General features: G+C 34.1%; 2 protein-coding genes across 2 annotated transcripts in view; one reads left to right on the top strand and one right to left on the bottom strand.

Moving 5' to 3' along the window:
• Positions 1 to 14,891, top strand: part of LOC138691651 (zinc finger protein 235-like) — a 146,244-nt gene extending 131,353 nt beyond the window's left edge. Inside the window, exon 5 of the mRNA XM_069813849.1 lies at positions 8,331 to 14,891. Within this exon, the coding sequence (XP_069669950.1) occupies positions 8,331 to 8,409 (79 nt within the window). The 3' untranslated portion in view covers positions 8,410 to 14,891. The remainder of the gene's footprint in view (positions 1 to 8,330) is intronic.
• LOC138691655 (zinc finger protein ZFP2-like) overlaps positions 3,620 to 16,482 on the bottom strand; it is a 49,930-nt gene continuing 37,067 nt past the window's right edge. Inside the window, exon 5 of the mRNA XM_069813860.1 lies at positions 3,620 to 5,593. Coding sequence (XP_069669961.1) covers positions 4,693 to 5,593 — 901 coding nt within the window. The 3' untranslated portion in view covers positions 3,620 to 4,692. The remainder of the gene's footprint in view (positions 5,594 to 16,482) is intronic.

Here is a 16,482-nt window from a genome sequence, read left to right as displayed (position 1 = left end):
TACAATATTCTGGTCACGAGACATAATCATATACTTTGTCTTTTCGGGATTTACTTCCAAACCGATCGCTTTACTTGCTTCAAGTAAAATTTCCGTGTTTTCCCTAATCGTTTGTGTATTTTCTCCTAACATATTCACGTCATCTGCATAGACAAGAAGCTGATGTAACCCGTTCAATTCCAAACCCTGCCTGTTACCCTGAACTTTCCTAATGGCATATTCGAGAGCGAAGTTAAAAAGTAAAGGTGATAGTGCATCTCCCTGCTTTAGTCCGCAGTGAATTGGAAAAGCATCAGATAGAAACTTACCTATACGGACTCTGCTGTATTAACAAGTGATATTAGTTGCTAAAAATGAGGTTTATTCACCATTAGTTGTGTTTTATAATATATTTGAAGTCCCCAAGAAAATTAAATTAATTAGGATGTTATGGGGTTTTTCCAACAAACAAACTGAAACTAAGCAAAGCATTGTCTTTTTTCCAAGTATCTGTGTGAATGAAAGTATGAACAAACTATATAATCTATGTAAAAACTGCAGTATAAAATCACAAAGAAATTAAAATGTTTTTCTTTGCAACACACATTTTTCTTATCAGAACATATTATTTTTCTAGTCTTCGCTTCCACTGTCATTACTATCTTTGTTGGTGGTAGGCCATGTGTACAGTTCTGTGTAGAATCCTTTCATTTCATCCGGTATGTACTGCAAAATCTTCTTAAGATTCTCCATTTTTTAACATTGATTGGTAGCCTCGAGCTGTTATAAGATAGATCTCTTGGCTGTTCAAACGGTAAATTTTCAGCACAAACACTTTTCTCGGGAATTCGAATGGTGAAAACTTCTGCCAGTACAATGCTGTCAATGAACTCTTTACAAAGAACTTAACCTTTTTGTGCACTGCAGTGAAAAAACTCATTCACCTTCGAAATTTTAAAATGTACTTTTCTATCTTTTGGTACACCACGGTCATAAGATGAATGAGACATGCTAAATAGCTTATAAAATTTTCGCCACCAAGCTTTGAAGTTACCTACATCATTACCTGTGAGACTCATTTTACCTTGAACTTAGACGAGTTCTCAATAATCCTCATTAGCAACATTTTCATTACTTGAATTAACCATCTTGTAACAAAATACTAAAAAAAAAAACAGATAATAATAGCAAGGGAAATCAGCGAATAGGGATTATAAAGAATGGACAGTTCGCGTCGGTACCTTAGATGTAGCTGGACTGATTTCAATGACCTTCAAGCCAGCTAAAGCGTGAGATTCTGCTTTCTCCCTAGAGTTGGCGCTGACATCACACCAGCTAGCAGTCGACACAGTGGAAATATAACACATACAATTAATACATCTAGGTACATTATGTCTCAAATAAAATAAATTGGATCCATAAAATAATAAATCCGTCATTAACTGTAATGTCTAGACTCTAAAGTTCCTTTATAATGAGAGTTGAGACGTTGACCCCAACAACAATTAAAATATATAATGATGTGATAGCGCTGAAAATGGAAAAACGAAACTCTTACGAGAAGTAAAACCATATACCTATATTATATTATATACAAATATTAAACGAATTCGATACTTAATTTTATAATATATTATATTATTTTATAATATAATTTATTATATCTGAAATATAATATATTATTATTACAACTAGTTTGTCACTGAGAAATAAGGAAAAGCCGTTAACTTGAATTTATTTGAAGCAAAGCGTTACTGGATTATGCAATAAAGTAGGCGATGTTTGGATCCTGTGTTTTAACTCTATTCTCATTTATTATCTTAGCGTAAGCTCGATTACACTAACCTCTACGACTTGAAAGTGGAACTAAACGCTGGCGCACAGAGAAACAAAACACAGGAAAATTCGCTCAGTGTCCATTCTTTATAATCCCTATTCGCTGGGGAAATGCTTCACCAGCAATAGACAGAACAAAACATTGAACCGCCTGTGACTGAAATCAGCTGTTGGGTGCGACAGTGCTGCTGTAAGCTAGTGTGGCAGACTAGTTTATTTGGAAAACATCATATGTGATGTTAGTTGTGGGGTTTTTACAATAACTACTTATTTCTTGCCCAGTTTTTTACACGTTACAATACAAGAGCATTGTTTACATATTGTTGTTGCCTTTCTTCTGTTTTTGACTAAATCATTTGCCATAATGGAGAGAGGTTATATAAGTATTGCAGTGCTGACTTCTCGAAATATCTTCGTGGAAGGCCTGCACACATTGATCTGGACCAACTATACGATGATCCAATAAAGATAAATTTTGTTAAGTGGAGAAAATTGCAACAGCTACAGAAATTCATCCCACCCATACACCACTCTTCCTTTGATGACGTGAAGCATGAGGAGGGGTCTATAATAAGGGCTGCATGAGGTGGATGTGGAAGAGGGCACGGAAGAGAATGTTCAAGGAATACTCGCGGTAGGAGGCCTACAGAAGCACTTCATCACAGACACAAATGTTGCAGCAGAGAGAGAGCTGTGTCTTATTCAGATGAGGCTAGTGACGTAATGGACAGCGACTAAGGCTGAATTTTATTGGAAATGTAAAATATTCTTAACCCACTTCTTTCGGTTATATAGACACATTTTATGTCATAATATGAAAATAAGAAAGCTCAAATGCTGTTAAGACAGAAATGTTTCAATGTTGTAAGGAATGTTCTTCTTCTTCATTTAAATAATATATAAATACTGAAAACTCTTGCAGTTATATTATTTCTCCACAAAAAATATTTTCGTGGCAAAATAGTAAAAGTGACTTTAGGACCCAATTTTCCTAAACTGTTTTACAATAGATAATTTCTATGTAATAGATACCTTATTATTTGCTGATGATATTCTGTTTATGGCAACTTCAGAAGATCATTTACAACTTTAATCAAATGGTGGAAAGTTTCAATATGGAAATTTCAACTGACAAACCTAAAGTGTTGGCTCTTTGAAGAAAGGAACCAGTTCGTAGCAAAATTTGCATGAATAATAAGATCATCGAACAAGTTAAAAATTTTAGTTATTTCGGTTTCCAAATTTTATATGAGGAAGAAAAATATTTGAATGAGAAAATTATTAAATTCAACAGAGCAATGGGAATAAGTAATCAGATATTCAAACCAACCCTAGTACAAAAACACACGCGCACCAGAATTTATAAAACATTGGCCAGACCTATACTCTGTTTTGGTAGTGAAGCTTGGACGATTCGTAATATTGATTCACAAAGATTAATGGCGGCAGAAATGAGATTTATGCGTCGTACAGCGGGATACACGAGAATGGATCACATTAGAAATTTTGACATTATGAAAGAACTGAAGATTGAACCATTATGGAATACCTACAGAAATACAGACAAAACTGGAGATCACGTCATCAGAATGCCTCGTTCTAGAATTCCACGCCAAATTTTAAATTACCATCCTGTGGACAAGAGATTCTTGGGCAGACTGTTCAAGCGTTGGCAAGTGACCATGATGGGTCACTAGCCCAATACATGCAAGGATGATGATGATGATGATAATGATGATGATGAAGTATTTCTATTTAAAAGTTAAAAAAATGTGGTTATCAACATATACAACTATAATTTACAGTAACAAATCCTGTAACAGATTTTTAAATTTCCTTTTCAATTTCAAAGTCATTTGTCTCAAAACCTACTGAACATCACTTGTATCCCTTTGTTTCTGAGTAGTTCATTTAACAATACGTCACATTTAGCAATGAACTATGAGTATACACACCACAAATATAATGATAGAAATAAGAAACTGAAATTAAATATTGACATGTAGGAACCACAAGTGTTCACGTAAAATGTCTAGTAATCTTTGTTATACTTTCCAACAGTACATGAAGTGCAGCGATGAACTTATCAATGACATTTTCGTAATATTTTTAAAAAATATAATTAATACTACCAGTTAAAATCTGTCAAATATGCTCAAAATAAAAGAAAATAAAATTACAGTACCGTAAGGTAAGAGAAAGTTTTTCATCTGGTGAGATAGCTTTCCTTAGTATCGTGTCCATTCCTGTGATATCCTCTTTATTATTTTTCTAGTAGTTCACCAAATGAAGTTTGTGACATTCGGAAGTACTGAAAAAATATCCTGTCATCTTGTGTTTGGTCCTCATACAGAGTGTAATACTTGTTTGCTTCCCTTTCTCCAGCCGATCACGTAGCAGTGAATGTATGGGTAATCAACATTTTTTCTTCATCCTCTTCTTGTTTAATAGCAGTAACAAAAGATCCTCTCTCGATTCACTTTCACTAACTAATCACAAACTGTTTTATCAGAAGCTGCTAACTAATCAGTTGGCAATACTAGCTATGTTCGACACCTATGACCCAAGAGTATTCCCTGCAATCACCTGTGTCCCAGTGTGAAAAGGACCGCAGGTATTAAAATATACATTCTAAAGTAGTATTAACTTTCTAGAAAATTTAATCATTTTCAGTATCTATGGTGTCCCCATAATGCCATAACTGCAAGAAACGTTTTTCACAGACTCATTATTATTATTATTATTATTATTATTATTATTATTATTATTATTATTATTGCTTTTTATTAGTTGTGTTTATTATTGCCATTATTGAGTATAGTTAGTTACCACTGTCACCGTGTATATACCCATTTGCAGTGTGAATACATATATACATTAGAATGGTTTCTCTGCTGTGTGCAGACGTGTATGTCTTTTTAGATTACCAGGAAACAAGAAACACTTTCCACAAATATCGCATTTGAATGGTTTCTCGCGAGTGTGACGGCGTTGATGGATCATCAGAGAGTAAGATTGCGAAAAACACTTTCCACAAACATCGCACTTGAATGGTTTCTCTCCTGTATGCAAGCGCATATGGCTTTTTAGATTTCCAGAAAACGAAAAACACTTAGCACATACATCGCATTTGAATGGTTTCTCGCCTGAATGACTACGTTTGTGAGTTATTAAGGAACCAGCCTGCGGGAAACACTTTCCACAAATTTCGCATTTGAATGGTTTCTCTCCTGTATGCAAGCGTTTATGGCATTTCAAATTACAAGAATCCGAGAAACATATTCCACAAAGATCGCATTTGAATGGCTTGTCGCCCGTATGTATTCGCGTATGGCGTTTTAGACCACCATGTTGAAGGAAACATTTTCCACATATATCGCACTTGAATCGTCTTTCGCCTCTATGAAGGCGTTGATGGGTTGTTAGCGAACCAGACTGTGAGAAACAGTGTCCACAGACATCGCATTTGAATGGTTTTTCGCCAGTGTGCAGTCGTGTATGACATTTCAAATGTCTGTATTCAACGAAGCACTTGCCACAGATCTCGCATTTGAAAGGTTTCTCGCCTGTGTGCTTCAAGACATGTCTTTTCAAACTAGTCGAATACGAGAAACTCTTTTCACAGATACCACATTTGAATCGCTTTTCATCTGTATGAGGCCTCAACATTTTCTCCGAGGAAACAGAATGTTCTGCAGCCTGACAAATAGCCACGTGTTCTTCCGCTTCGTAACCTGCGTACTCTTGTATTACAGTGGTGGCATATGTGTCTGGAAAACTGTAGTAAAAATATACAATCAGTCTACAAAAACAGTCACATTACGTACAGTAAAATGAGGTGAATAGGATCAATATCAAACTTCTCACATTTACCACAGGAAAAGCTATAGAGGAAAAAATTCAGTCATAATCAAATCATGTAATCTAGAAATGGAATATGGTGCTGCATGTTGGGATCCTTACAGATCAGAACATATTAAGACATTGGAATAGATTAAAAAATGGGCTCTCAAGCGTTGTCTTAAAAATTCACCATTAAAATGGGACACACTCAAGGACAGGAGAACGCGAATTCGATTATGCGCAATGTTCAAAACATACAGAGGTGAGCTTGCCTGGAGAGAAATAAAGAATAGGTTACAACCGCCAAATGACTCTTCAAGGAACGACCACCCATATAAATTGAGGGAAAGGGGACAGAGGATGGACACTGGAAAGTTTTATTTTTTCAATCGTACTATCAGGAACGGGAATGCTTTACCTGCAGACTTTCTAAAGGCTTTACCAATAACCAAAAATGTAGTTAAAATAGGCTTTAGGACTTTATTAATAGACGGTAGTATAATATACACACTACTTAAAGGCTGTCATTGTTTTGTTATTTGAAGTGTTGTATCAGTGAAGAAGTGTGTTGTGTCATTTAAGTGTGTTTATGTCAGTGAAGTTTTATAGTTTTTAGTGATAATGCAAAGTATTTGAACAGCGAAATGTTTTTGAAGTGTTAGTGAAATCAGGATAGTATCAGTGAAATGTGTCGCAGTTACAGTGCAGTGAGTGAGTTGAGAGCGAAATGAGTGTAGTGCTGAAAGGTACTTGTGCAGGTATGAACATATACTCGTGGTTTTAGTTTGAACAAACATAGGGTTAAGATACAAATTAGAATTACTTTAAATGTTATTTTAAGTGACCGTCCTTCATTTAATTTGGGATGCTCACTATTATTATTACTACTACTACTACTACTACTACTACTACTACCACTACTACTACAACTACCACTACTATTACTACTATTAATAAAAATTATTATTAGTATTTATTATTATTAGTATTATTATTATTATTATTATCAATTTTATTATTATTACTATTATTATTAATTGTATTATATTAATTGTCATTATTGAGTGTAATTAGTTACCACTACCACTAGGTATTTACCCATTTGCAGTGTGAATACATACATACATACATACATACATACATACATACATACATACATACATACATACATACATACATACATACATACATACATATATACATACATTCGTCTTTAGGCAGAGTATCCTATTGTAAACATATTTAACTTATTTATTTACCCATTATATATTTTATAGTCTGTGGTTCTATTCAATCCAAAGGTTGGGTGAACAGGATCGCATGTTGAATTTAATACCTATTCCTTTTGCAAGGGCCTCTGGTTGAATAGAAAAACTAGACATTCTTTTCTTTTATCCTGACAAATTTGATAAAAGGGAAACGCATTGATAATTAGTATTCACTGTAATAGGTAAAATCACAGTAAAACAAAATTTCACAAAATTAACAAAAACTGAAATAAAAATACACAATAAGATATGTGCAGGTAATTATATACTCTGGGCATGTTCAATAATACGCATGCACCACTAACTAGTAACATCAATATACCACGATTATTGTATGCCGATGATTTGATATGTAGGAAAAGCTGATGTACCTAGGGACAAGTTGTACCTGGGGACACTTGGTTTATTTCAAGGTTATGTGCTGGGATTTTTGTTTCAGCAGTTGGCCATTCTAATTTCATCATTCGGCTATTGTGTGAACGATTTACTTTTTCTTGAAGCAACTTGGAGAGATTTTATATAAAAAGTAAGTTTTTGGAACTAAAAGATAACTAATTTTTAAATTAATTAAATATTTCAATTAATTCTTTACATACACGATTAAAAATTTTAATTTATATGTTTAGACACGAATGCATGTGCTTACTGGCTTGTTTACCTAATCTCGGTCTTGAAAAACTTGCTGAGATTTATTTTACTGGTTTCTGATGTACCTGGGGACAACTGTTGTCAGGTGGACCTCGTTATATTTTAAATTTTTTGTAAAGAAATTACTCTTATAATAAGTAATCCAAAACAGTAGTTAGTAATGACCAGGGAAAGGATTTATATGTAAATACATATTTACTTATAAAGCTAATATAATTTATATTTTGCATTATCTTTATGTTTCACAATGTGTAGGGTTGAAAAATCCTACTTTTATTTTCCATATTTTTCCATATTTTAGAGTTTAGTACATATTTTCGTTAATTTCCATATATTTTCCATATTTCATATAAAACAGTCCATATTATATTAGGTTTAACAATAAAACAAAACAAAATTCCATTAACTTTTAAAAATACATTTCAACAATAGAGATTTAAACACATGTTCAGTAATCCCTTTAACATCAGAGTTATTTGAAAATTAGCAGTCCTATCAACAATGGGAAAGTAAGTTACAAAACTGTATTAATTTAATTTAAAATTTTTAACAGACTTCAGTTGTGCAGCTCAACAGTTAAATGCCAGTCAGAGTACACATAGGTTCAGTTTTGTAAATCATACTATAAAGACGGTAAATATGCCAAAAGTACGTCATTCAGTCAATTTAAAATCAAAACTAACAAGTTACATTTCAGAATTTAAAGAAGATGGTTTATCAACTGACAATAAAATATTATTTTGTAATTTGTGTCAGTGTGCAGTATCATCTACACAAAAGTTCCTGGTGCAACAACACATTACAACTAGTAAACATCAGGCCAACAAACAACTAAATTCCAAGCAGAGACAATTGTTTTTAACACAACCAACAACATCGAATGTAAGATCTGAGTTTAACATCGACCTGTGCCGTTCTCTCATCTCTGCTGATATTCCTCTCTACAAACTAAAGAATAAGGTCTTCAGGGAATTCCTTGAAAAATATACTCAACATACAATCCCGGATGAGTCAACACTTAGGAAGACGTATGCTCCATCCATCTACGATGAGACAATACAGAAGATAAGAGATGAAATTAAAGATAGTTCAATTTGGGTTTCCATTGATGAGACTCCCGACAAAGAAGGTAGACTTGTTGGTAATGTAGTTATCGGTTTGTTAAGTGAACAATATTCTGAACGAATTCTTTTACATTGTGATGTTCTAGAAAAGTGCAATAACAAAACTATAGTTAAACTGTTCAACGAAGCTATGGGTATCCTGTGGCCGAAGGGTATTATGTACGATAATGTGTTATTCTTTATTAGCGATGCTGCCCCTTATATGGTCAAAGCTGGACAAGCATTATCTGTTGTATATCCTAAATTGACTCATTTTACTTGTGTGGCGCATGCATTTCATCGTGTGGCAGAAGTGGTCAGAGACAATTTCCCTAAAGTAGATTTGTTGATTTCATCAGTGAAAAAAGTATTTCTCAAAGCTCCCAGTAGAGTTAACGTGTTGAAAGAAATGTACCCTGAAATTCCATTGCCACCAAAGCCAATTTTAACTAGATGGGGTACATGGCTAGAAGCAGTTGAATATTATGCCGAACATATAGACTCTATTAACAATGTTCTCCTTGCATTGGACTCTGAAGATGCAGTCTCAATTGATACTGCGAAAACAGTTACCTGTGACATAAGTGTGAAGAATGACTTAGCTCACATTCAGCATACATTTTCATGCATCATAAAAACGCTCAAAAGTCTCCAAAATAGGCACCTTTCACTATCTGAAAGTTTTGAAATTATAAATAGTACTGTGGAACAACTGAATCGTGGTAGAGGTAAAGTTGCAGATGCAGTAAGAGCTAAGGTGGACACTGTACTTTCAAAAAACCCTGGATATGAAGAACTACAAAAGGTTGTTGCTGTGATGAGTGGTGAATCAACAGTGAAGATTAACTTGGACTTATCCCCAGCAGACATTGTGAAATTGAATTATGTACCAGTTACTTCTTGTGACGTCGAACGCTCTTTTAGTCAGTATAAATCTATCCTCAGAGACAATAGAAGAAGATTCACTTTTCAGCACTTGAAAGAAATGTTTGTAACCTATTGTTATGGTAACAGACAATAAAAATTGTGTTTTGTTGAAACTACATTGGAAGATAAGGTACGTCCATTATATTTTTTGTTTAGTTTGATTAAAATGTACCAATATTTAACGTACATAGTCATTTTTTTATAATTTTAAGTCCATATTTAATTCCATATTTTGGTAAAAATCCATATTTAATTCCATATTTTGGTAAAAATAACTACATATATATTTACATATTTCATATATTTTTAGTCCATATAAATCCGTTCCCTGGTAATGACTTTCATGGGGTTTCAGCTTCCGTGGAAATGCCATGTAGGAAATTAAAAATCAAGAGACAAACACAGGCAAAGTTAAATTATGCTCCTCCCAGGAAAAGAAAAACACATAATCCTAAAAAAGGAAAGCATGCATTTTAACAGATACGCCAGAGAAAATCGAGATAGAAGAAAGAAAAAGAAAGTTGAGTAAGAAGAGAAATATGATGAATAAAGTTCAGAAACGGAGTAAGTTAAAGCCACAAGTTCTGTTTCCAGAAGATAATTCAGAAGAAACTGCAGACGAGCCGAGGAATGTGTTAGTTCTAATGATAATAATGATGAAGATGCCATTTCACTGTGCTCGAGAGAATTTAGAATAAATGAGGGAAGGAAATTTTGTTCTCATTCGCGTGGCAGGAAAGAGAGACTAATTATAAATTTTTTTGTCGGTAGAATTGGTAAGAAGAATTGTGAAACAGAATTTGAAGTTTACAAAGTATGATAGAAATTTATTACCTTCCTTAAGAGAATACTGTGATCAAACTTCTCCACCTTATCAAAGAAAAGGTTCAAGCCTAAGAGGCACTAAGAAAATAAGTTTCCAAAATGTTATTTGAAGGCTACGCCCTTGGATAATGATATTCCCTTAATTGGAAAACCTAATATTGATTTGTCAAGGATATAGACAATTATTTTAAAACTTTAAACTAAGCAATAAACTAAGCAACAATATCACTATTGAATAAGTTCAAGGCAAAAATTTTCCGGGGCCGGGTATCGATCCTGGGACTCTTCACTTAGCGCACGAATTCTCTACCGACTAAGCTACCCCAGGTACTATTCGACACCGACACAATTCTTCCCTTTATATTCACACAACTCAAATTGGCTGAAAAGGCGCAAGAAACCCAACTTAGAGTGCACAGAATTCTGTGTGACTTAAATTGTATTCTTCAAGCCTGCTTCACAGGGAGATATCTGAAAGCTAGATTTGCATATTATCACTATTGTTATTACATTAAATTTAAAGGCAAAAACCTATCATTAATAATAATTATAAAACAGTATATTGTCAGTATTTTGTATAATTATAAACTTAATAATATATCAGTTACATTAATCTTATGTTGAATCATGTCCCAAGGTGCATCACCCTTATGTACCTAGGGACAGTATAGTTAGGAAAATTAAAAAAGTCTATACGAAAAATTATTTAATTGAAACCTTATTCGTTATTGAAACCTTCCTGTGTTAGTGCTGAAGCTGTATTCCGAAACGACGCAATCCAAAATTTTATGGTCTTACTGCTAGGAACACATCCTTGACGTGGAATCTGAAAGTGTGTGCGGAACTGAACTGAACTGAACTGAAGGATTAAATGGCAGACTATAAGGAATAAAAAACTTAAAATTGTTTAATGACACGTTAAGTTTTCAAATTTTTAAAAAAAGGTTATTACCTTAGACACACACAGCTCGTTTCGACGCCGGTTCTGCGTCATCTTCAGTGTCCTAGAACTGCTGATGTTCCTGTTGATTTTGCATTCTGCCATTTGCATTCGTTAGTTGTAGGGGTGAGAATGTGTTGCTCTTATGGTGAGGGGTGATTGTGTGCTATGTATCATGATGTCGAATAATGTGCGGGTATTGAACTGTAATTGTGTGGGTGTGTTATTGAATGTTTGTATATTTCGTATTGTTCTAAGATGTTTAACTGTGGATTTTTTGGTGTGATGTGTAGAATTTCCACATTATTCTATTATTGTAGTCACGATTATTGTTGATAATATTATGTTCTGCGTAATTTGATGTGATGTATGGTTTGGTTATAGCTTTAATGTGTTCTTTATATCTTGTTTGAAAGGTTCTTCCTGTCTGTCCTATGTAAAAATGTGGGCAACTATTGCATTTTAGTTTGTAAACCCCAGTTGAATTATATTTATTTGAATGTTTGATATGATTACTTAGATATAAGGAATAAATTTATATTATCGTTTCATATTTGACGTCAATATGTTTTATTTTATATGCCGTTGAAAATGGGGAGATATTTCTGCCTCACCTTGTAGTGCTGATTGATAGAAGACTTCACGTAACATATGAGGGGAGATCGGAAAGTAAAGCACAACAAATATTTTACGGAATATTATTTTGGTTAGGACGTTCAAAGTTTGCAGATAATTAGTTTGAATCTTGCGTTACAGACAGCAATGTTTTGATCGGATGTCACTCTGACGGAACGAACTGTAACTACTGAGTAAAAATGACGCGTCTTCTACCATCGTTCACATGTGAAGGGCAGCGAGTTGTAGGCCATTTTTCTTTGCGAAAAACGAAAAATTAGAGTGAAATCCACAGGGAAATATTGGAGGTGTATGACGCTTGATTGTCTGGACCATAGCAACATCTTCAGGTGGTACAGATTCTTCGAAGAAATCTGTCGAAGAAGCACGTTCCGGCCTACCAGTGACCGCTGCAACATCACCCTATGTCAGAGACTTCATTAAGGCGACAATCGCCCATCCTAAAGTCCAGTCCTCGCACCGTCTGACTTTCACCTCTTTGGATCAATGAAGAAATTCCCAGGACAACGCTTCGGTTCGGATGAAGAAGTGAAATCAGGCGTGCGCAGGTGGCATACGCCCAAAACGGAGGTTTATGGACGAGGTGTACTGAATATGGTGTCACGATGGGAGAAATTTGTCGAGAGATTTGGTTCTAATGTGGAAGAATAGGTAAAACCTGTAGTTTTCTTGTGCATTATTTCATTTTGCTTATCTATGAAATACGTTGCCACAAAAAACTATTGTGCTTTATTTGTCTATCCACTCTTGTAATTAAATAGAATTTCAGTCTTCGTATTTTATCTCACCAAATGACCACTCCCGAATTCCACCAGCTAAGATGACAAAGCGGAGTCACCCATACAAATGAATTGAAGATCTCAGTACAATATGTGGGTTATGAACCAAAAGGCAACTTTTCAGGAGAGCAAAAACAAAGTTTCTATTCACTTTATTTTTGGAACAACATAGTATATGAACTTCAGTTTCTAATACTACAAATGGGTTTATGAAAGAACCAATGACAGATTCTGATTCAATGAGCCGGGAATAGTAAGGAAGTTTGAAAATCCGAATCCGAAAATGCCACATTTGGTCGATAACCCACTCATTGTTCTGAGGTCTTCAAATGAAAGAATGATAGCTGCTGGCGTTACATAAAGTTTGCAAAGTACGACCGAAGGAATGAATCTCAAAGTTCCGCAGGTCATTCTGCTTTAATGTAGATTCCAATGAAGAAGTAGAAAAGCACGCGCTCTTCTGTAGCATCGTTGTTTTCATTGGGGAGAGCATTGTTGTGCCACATAAATTTAAGAAATAAATGGAAATGTTCATAGATAACAATTATCTTAAGTTTTACCAACAACAAATAATAATAATAAAAAAGCCGCCCTAAATAAGGGTTCCAATAGATCGGCCTACTAATCAATTCATAAAGAATAATCATGAAAACCAATTGCGTGACAATTTGAAAGGAAAAAGAAAACATTACGATAAATTATATGACAACACAGGAAATCATTTACAATAAAAGTTTGTTGGGTACAAATGACTACTAATTATAGCTAAGGATGATTTTAACACGTGAGATCCTATGGCATCAATCGCTGAATCAGAAATTTTAAATTGTTTAAGTTGATTTAAAGTTTCTCGTGGGATCATGCCACGGGCACCGAACATGAGCCCAGAAACTGTCCAATGTGTAATGTGGTATTGTGCTCCAAGATGCTGACAACAAGGCTCATATATGTCTTGTTTTTCACAACACACCTCTTTTGGCTGTTGCTCGTGCATCTCGAAATGGATTGTGGGATCAAGAATGACACCCTTATCCTTCCGCCGATCAATTATGATGATATCAGCACGTCTAGTAGAGCCATCAGAAGAGACGCAACCAACCTCCTCATAAACCTCATAGGAAGCATTCTGACGGATTGACGATGCGATGAGAGAACGAACCATATTATGTCTGTTGATTCGGAGCAATTCTCCATGATGGCAGGAACCCAAGCGTTTCTTGCTCATCACATCTTCTGCAACGGATTGAGTCAAGAGTTCTACCCGGAGTGTACGTACAGGTATTGTATTACAGTTCATCTTAATGGCTTGCGTCCACTGACTGCTCGAAAGTCCCTTTTTGGTTGAGATCCAGTGAGAATAGAAAACAACTACCAACCTTCACGCAATGCATTTTGAGATTCACGAGAGATTACAACTCGCCACAAAGTACAATAATTTCAGATCCGGTCGGCAGAAGAATTTATGTCGGGATGCAGAAAATGTGGAGAGATGCGAATTGGGACAGGTTTTGCTGACTCCTTATCTCCCACGACTCAAGTAGCACGTGTGTGACTGGAACGCCTCATAGCTTCTCTTCCTTTAAGAGCTATAAGAAACGCCGTGCTGACAGTAGAGAATTCATATTTACCTCTCTGGTAAATAACGCGAATTAAATATATACATATATCTAAAACAAGACTGACACATGTAATATATCTCTGTAGTAACCACATGTTAGCTTGTCATGATGCTACCAATCTTATTAAAACCCGTAATTATCGAGAAACGAAATGATAATTGTTGCAAAAGACGTGACAAGTCGAAGCCGCGATACCCATGATGAATGATCCAGAATAATCGTCGTAATAATACGTATGTCTTAACATTCTAGTTTATACCAATCGCTACCACTGCCAGAAGATGTACCTACCATAAAGTAACATTGTATTTACTTTAAAATCACAATGTATTTACCAATTGCTTCTGGTATCACAAAGTCATAATGTATTCATTTAAAGTCTCACTGCATTTCACAGTTGCTATTAGTTCCTTAAACTCATAATCCATTTACACAAGGTGTTTTAACAGTTGCTATTAGTACCATAAACTCATAATCCATTTACTTTAAAGGCACAAGGTGTTTTAACAGTTGCTATTAGTACCATAAACTCATAATCCATTTACTTTAAAGGCACAAGGTGTTTTAACACTTGCTATTAGTACCATAAACTCATAATCCATTTACTTTAAAGGCACAAGGTGTTTTAACAGTTGCTATTAGTACCATAAACTCATAATCCATTTACTTTAAAGGCACAAGGTGTTTTAACACTTGCTATTAGTACCATAAACTCATAATCCATTTACTATAAAGTCACAAGGTATTTTAACAGTTGCTATTAGTTCCATAAAGTCATAATATACTTACTTCAAACTCACAGTGTATTTAATAGTTACTATTACTATCACAAAATAAAAATGTGTTTACTTTAAGCCACAATGTATTTAGTACCATGAAGTCGTAATTTATTTACTTTAAAGCCACAATGTGTTTAACAGTTGCTATTAGTACTGTGAAGTCATAATGTATCTACTTTAAAGTCACAATGTATTTAACAGTTGCTACTAGTACCAAAAAGTCATAATGTATTTACTTTAAAGCCACAATGTATTTAACAGTTGCTACTAGTACCAAAAAGTCATAATGTATTTACTTTAAAGCCACAATGTATTTAACAGTTGCTACTAGTACCAAAAAGTCATTATGTATTTACTTTAAAGTCACAATGTATTTAACAGTTGCTACTAGTACCAAAAACTCATAATGTATTTACTTTAAAGTCACAATGTATTTAACAGTTCCTACTAGTACAAAAAACCTCATAATGTATTTACCTTAAAGTCACAATGTATTCAACAGTTGCTACTAGTACCAAAAACTCATAATGTATTTACTTTAAAGTCACAATGTATTTAACAGTTCCTACTAGTACAAAAAACCTCATAATGTATTTACCTTAAAGTCACAACGTATTCAACAGTTGCTACTAGTACCAAAAACTCATAATGTATTTAACTTAAAGTCACAATGTATTTAACACTTGCTACTATTACTAAAAACTCATAATGTATTTACCTTAAAGTCACAATGTATTTAACAGTTGCTACTATTACTAAAAACTCATAATGTATTTACCTTAAAGTCACAATGTATTTAACAGTTGCTACTATTACTAAAAACTCATAATGTATTTACTTTAAAGTCACAATGTATTTAACAGTTGCTACTAGTACCAAAAAGTCATAATGTATTTACCTTAAAGTCACAATGTAATTAACAGTTGCTACTAGTACCAAAAAGTCATAATGTATTTACTTTAAAGTCACAATGTATTTAACAGTTGCTACTAGTACCATAAAACTCATAATGTATTTACTTTAAAGTCACAATGTATTTAACAGTTGCTACTAGTACCAAAAAGTCATAATGTATTTACCTTAAAGTCACAATGTATTTAACAGTTGCTACTAGTACCAAAAAGTCATAATGTATTTACTTTAAAGTCACAATGTATTTAACAGTTGCTACTATTACTAAAAACTCATAATGTATTTACCTTAAAGTCACAATGTATTTAACAGTTGCTACTAGTACCAAAAACTCATAATGTATTTACCTTAAAGTCACAATGTATTTAACAGTTGCTACTAGTACCAA

Source organism: Periplaneta americana, chromosome 16 (genome assembly GCF_040183065.1).
Source record: "Periplaneta americana isolate PAMFEO1 chromosome 16, P.americana_PAMFEO1_priV1, whole genome shotgun sequence".
Lineage (NCBI taxonomy): Eukaryota > Metazoa > Arthropoda > Insecta > Blattodea > Blattidae > Periplaneta > Periplaneta americana.
Note: the sequence above shows the minus strand (reverse complement) of the source record. Positions and strands in the feature narration are given on the sequence as shown.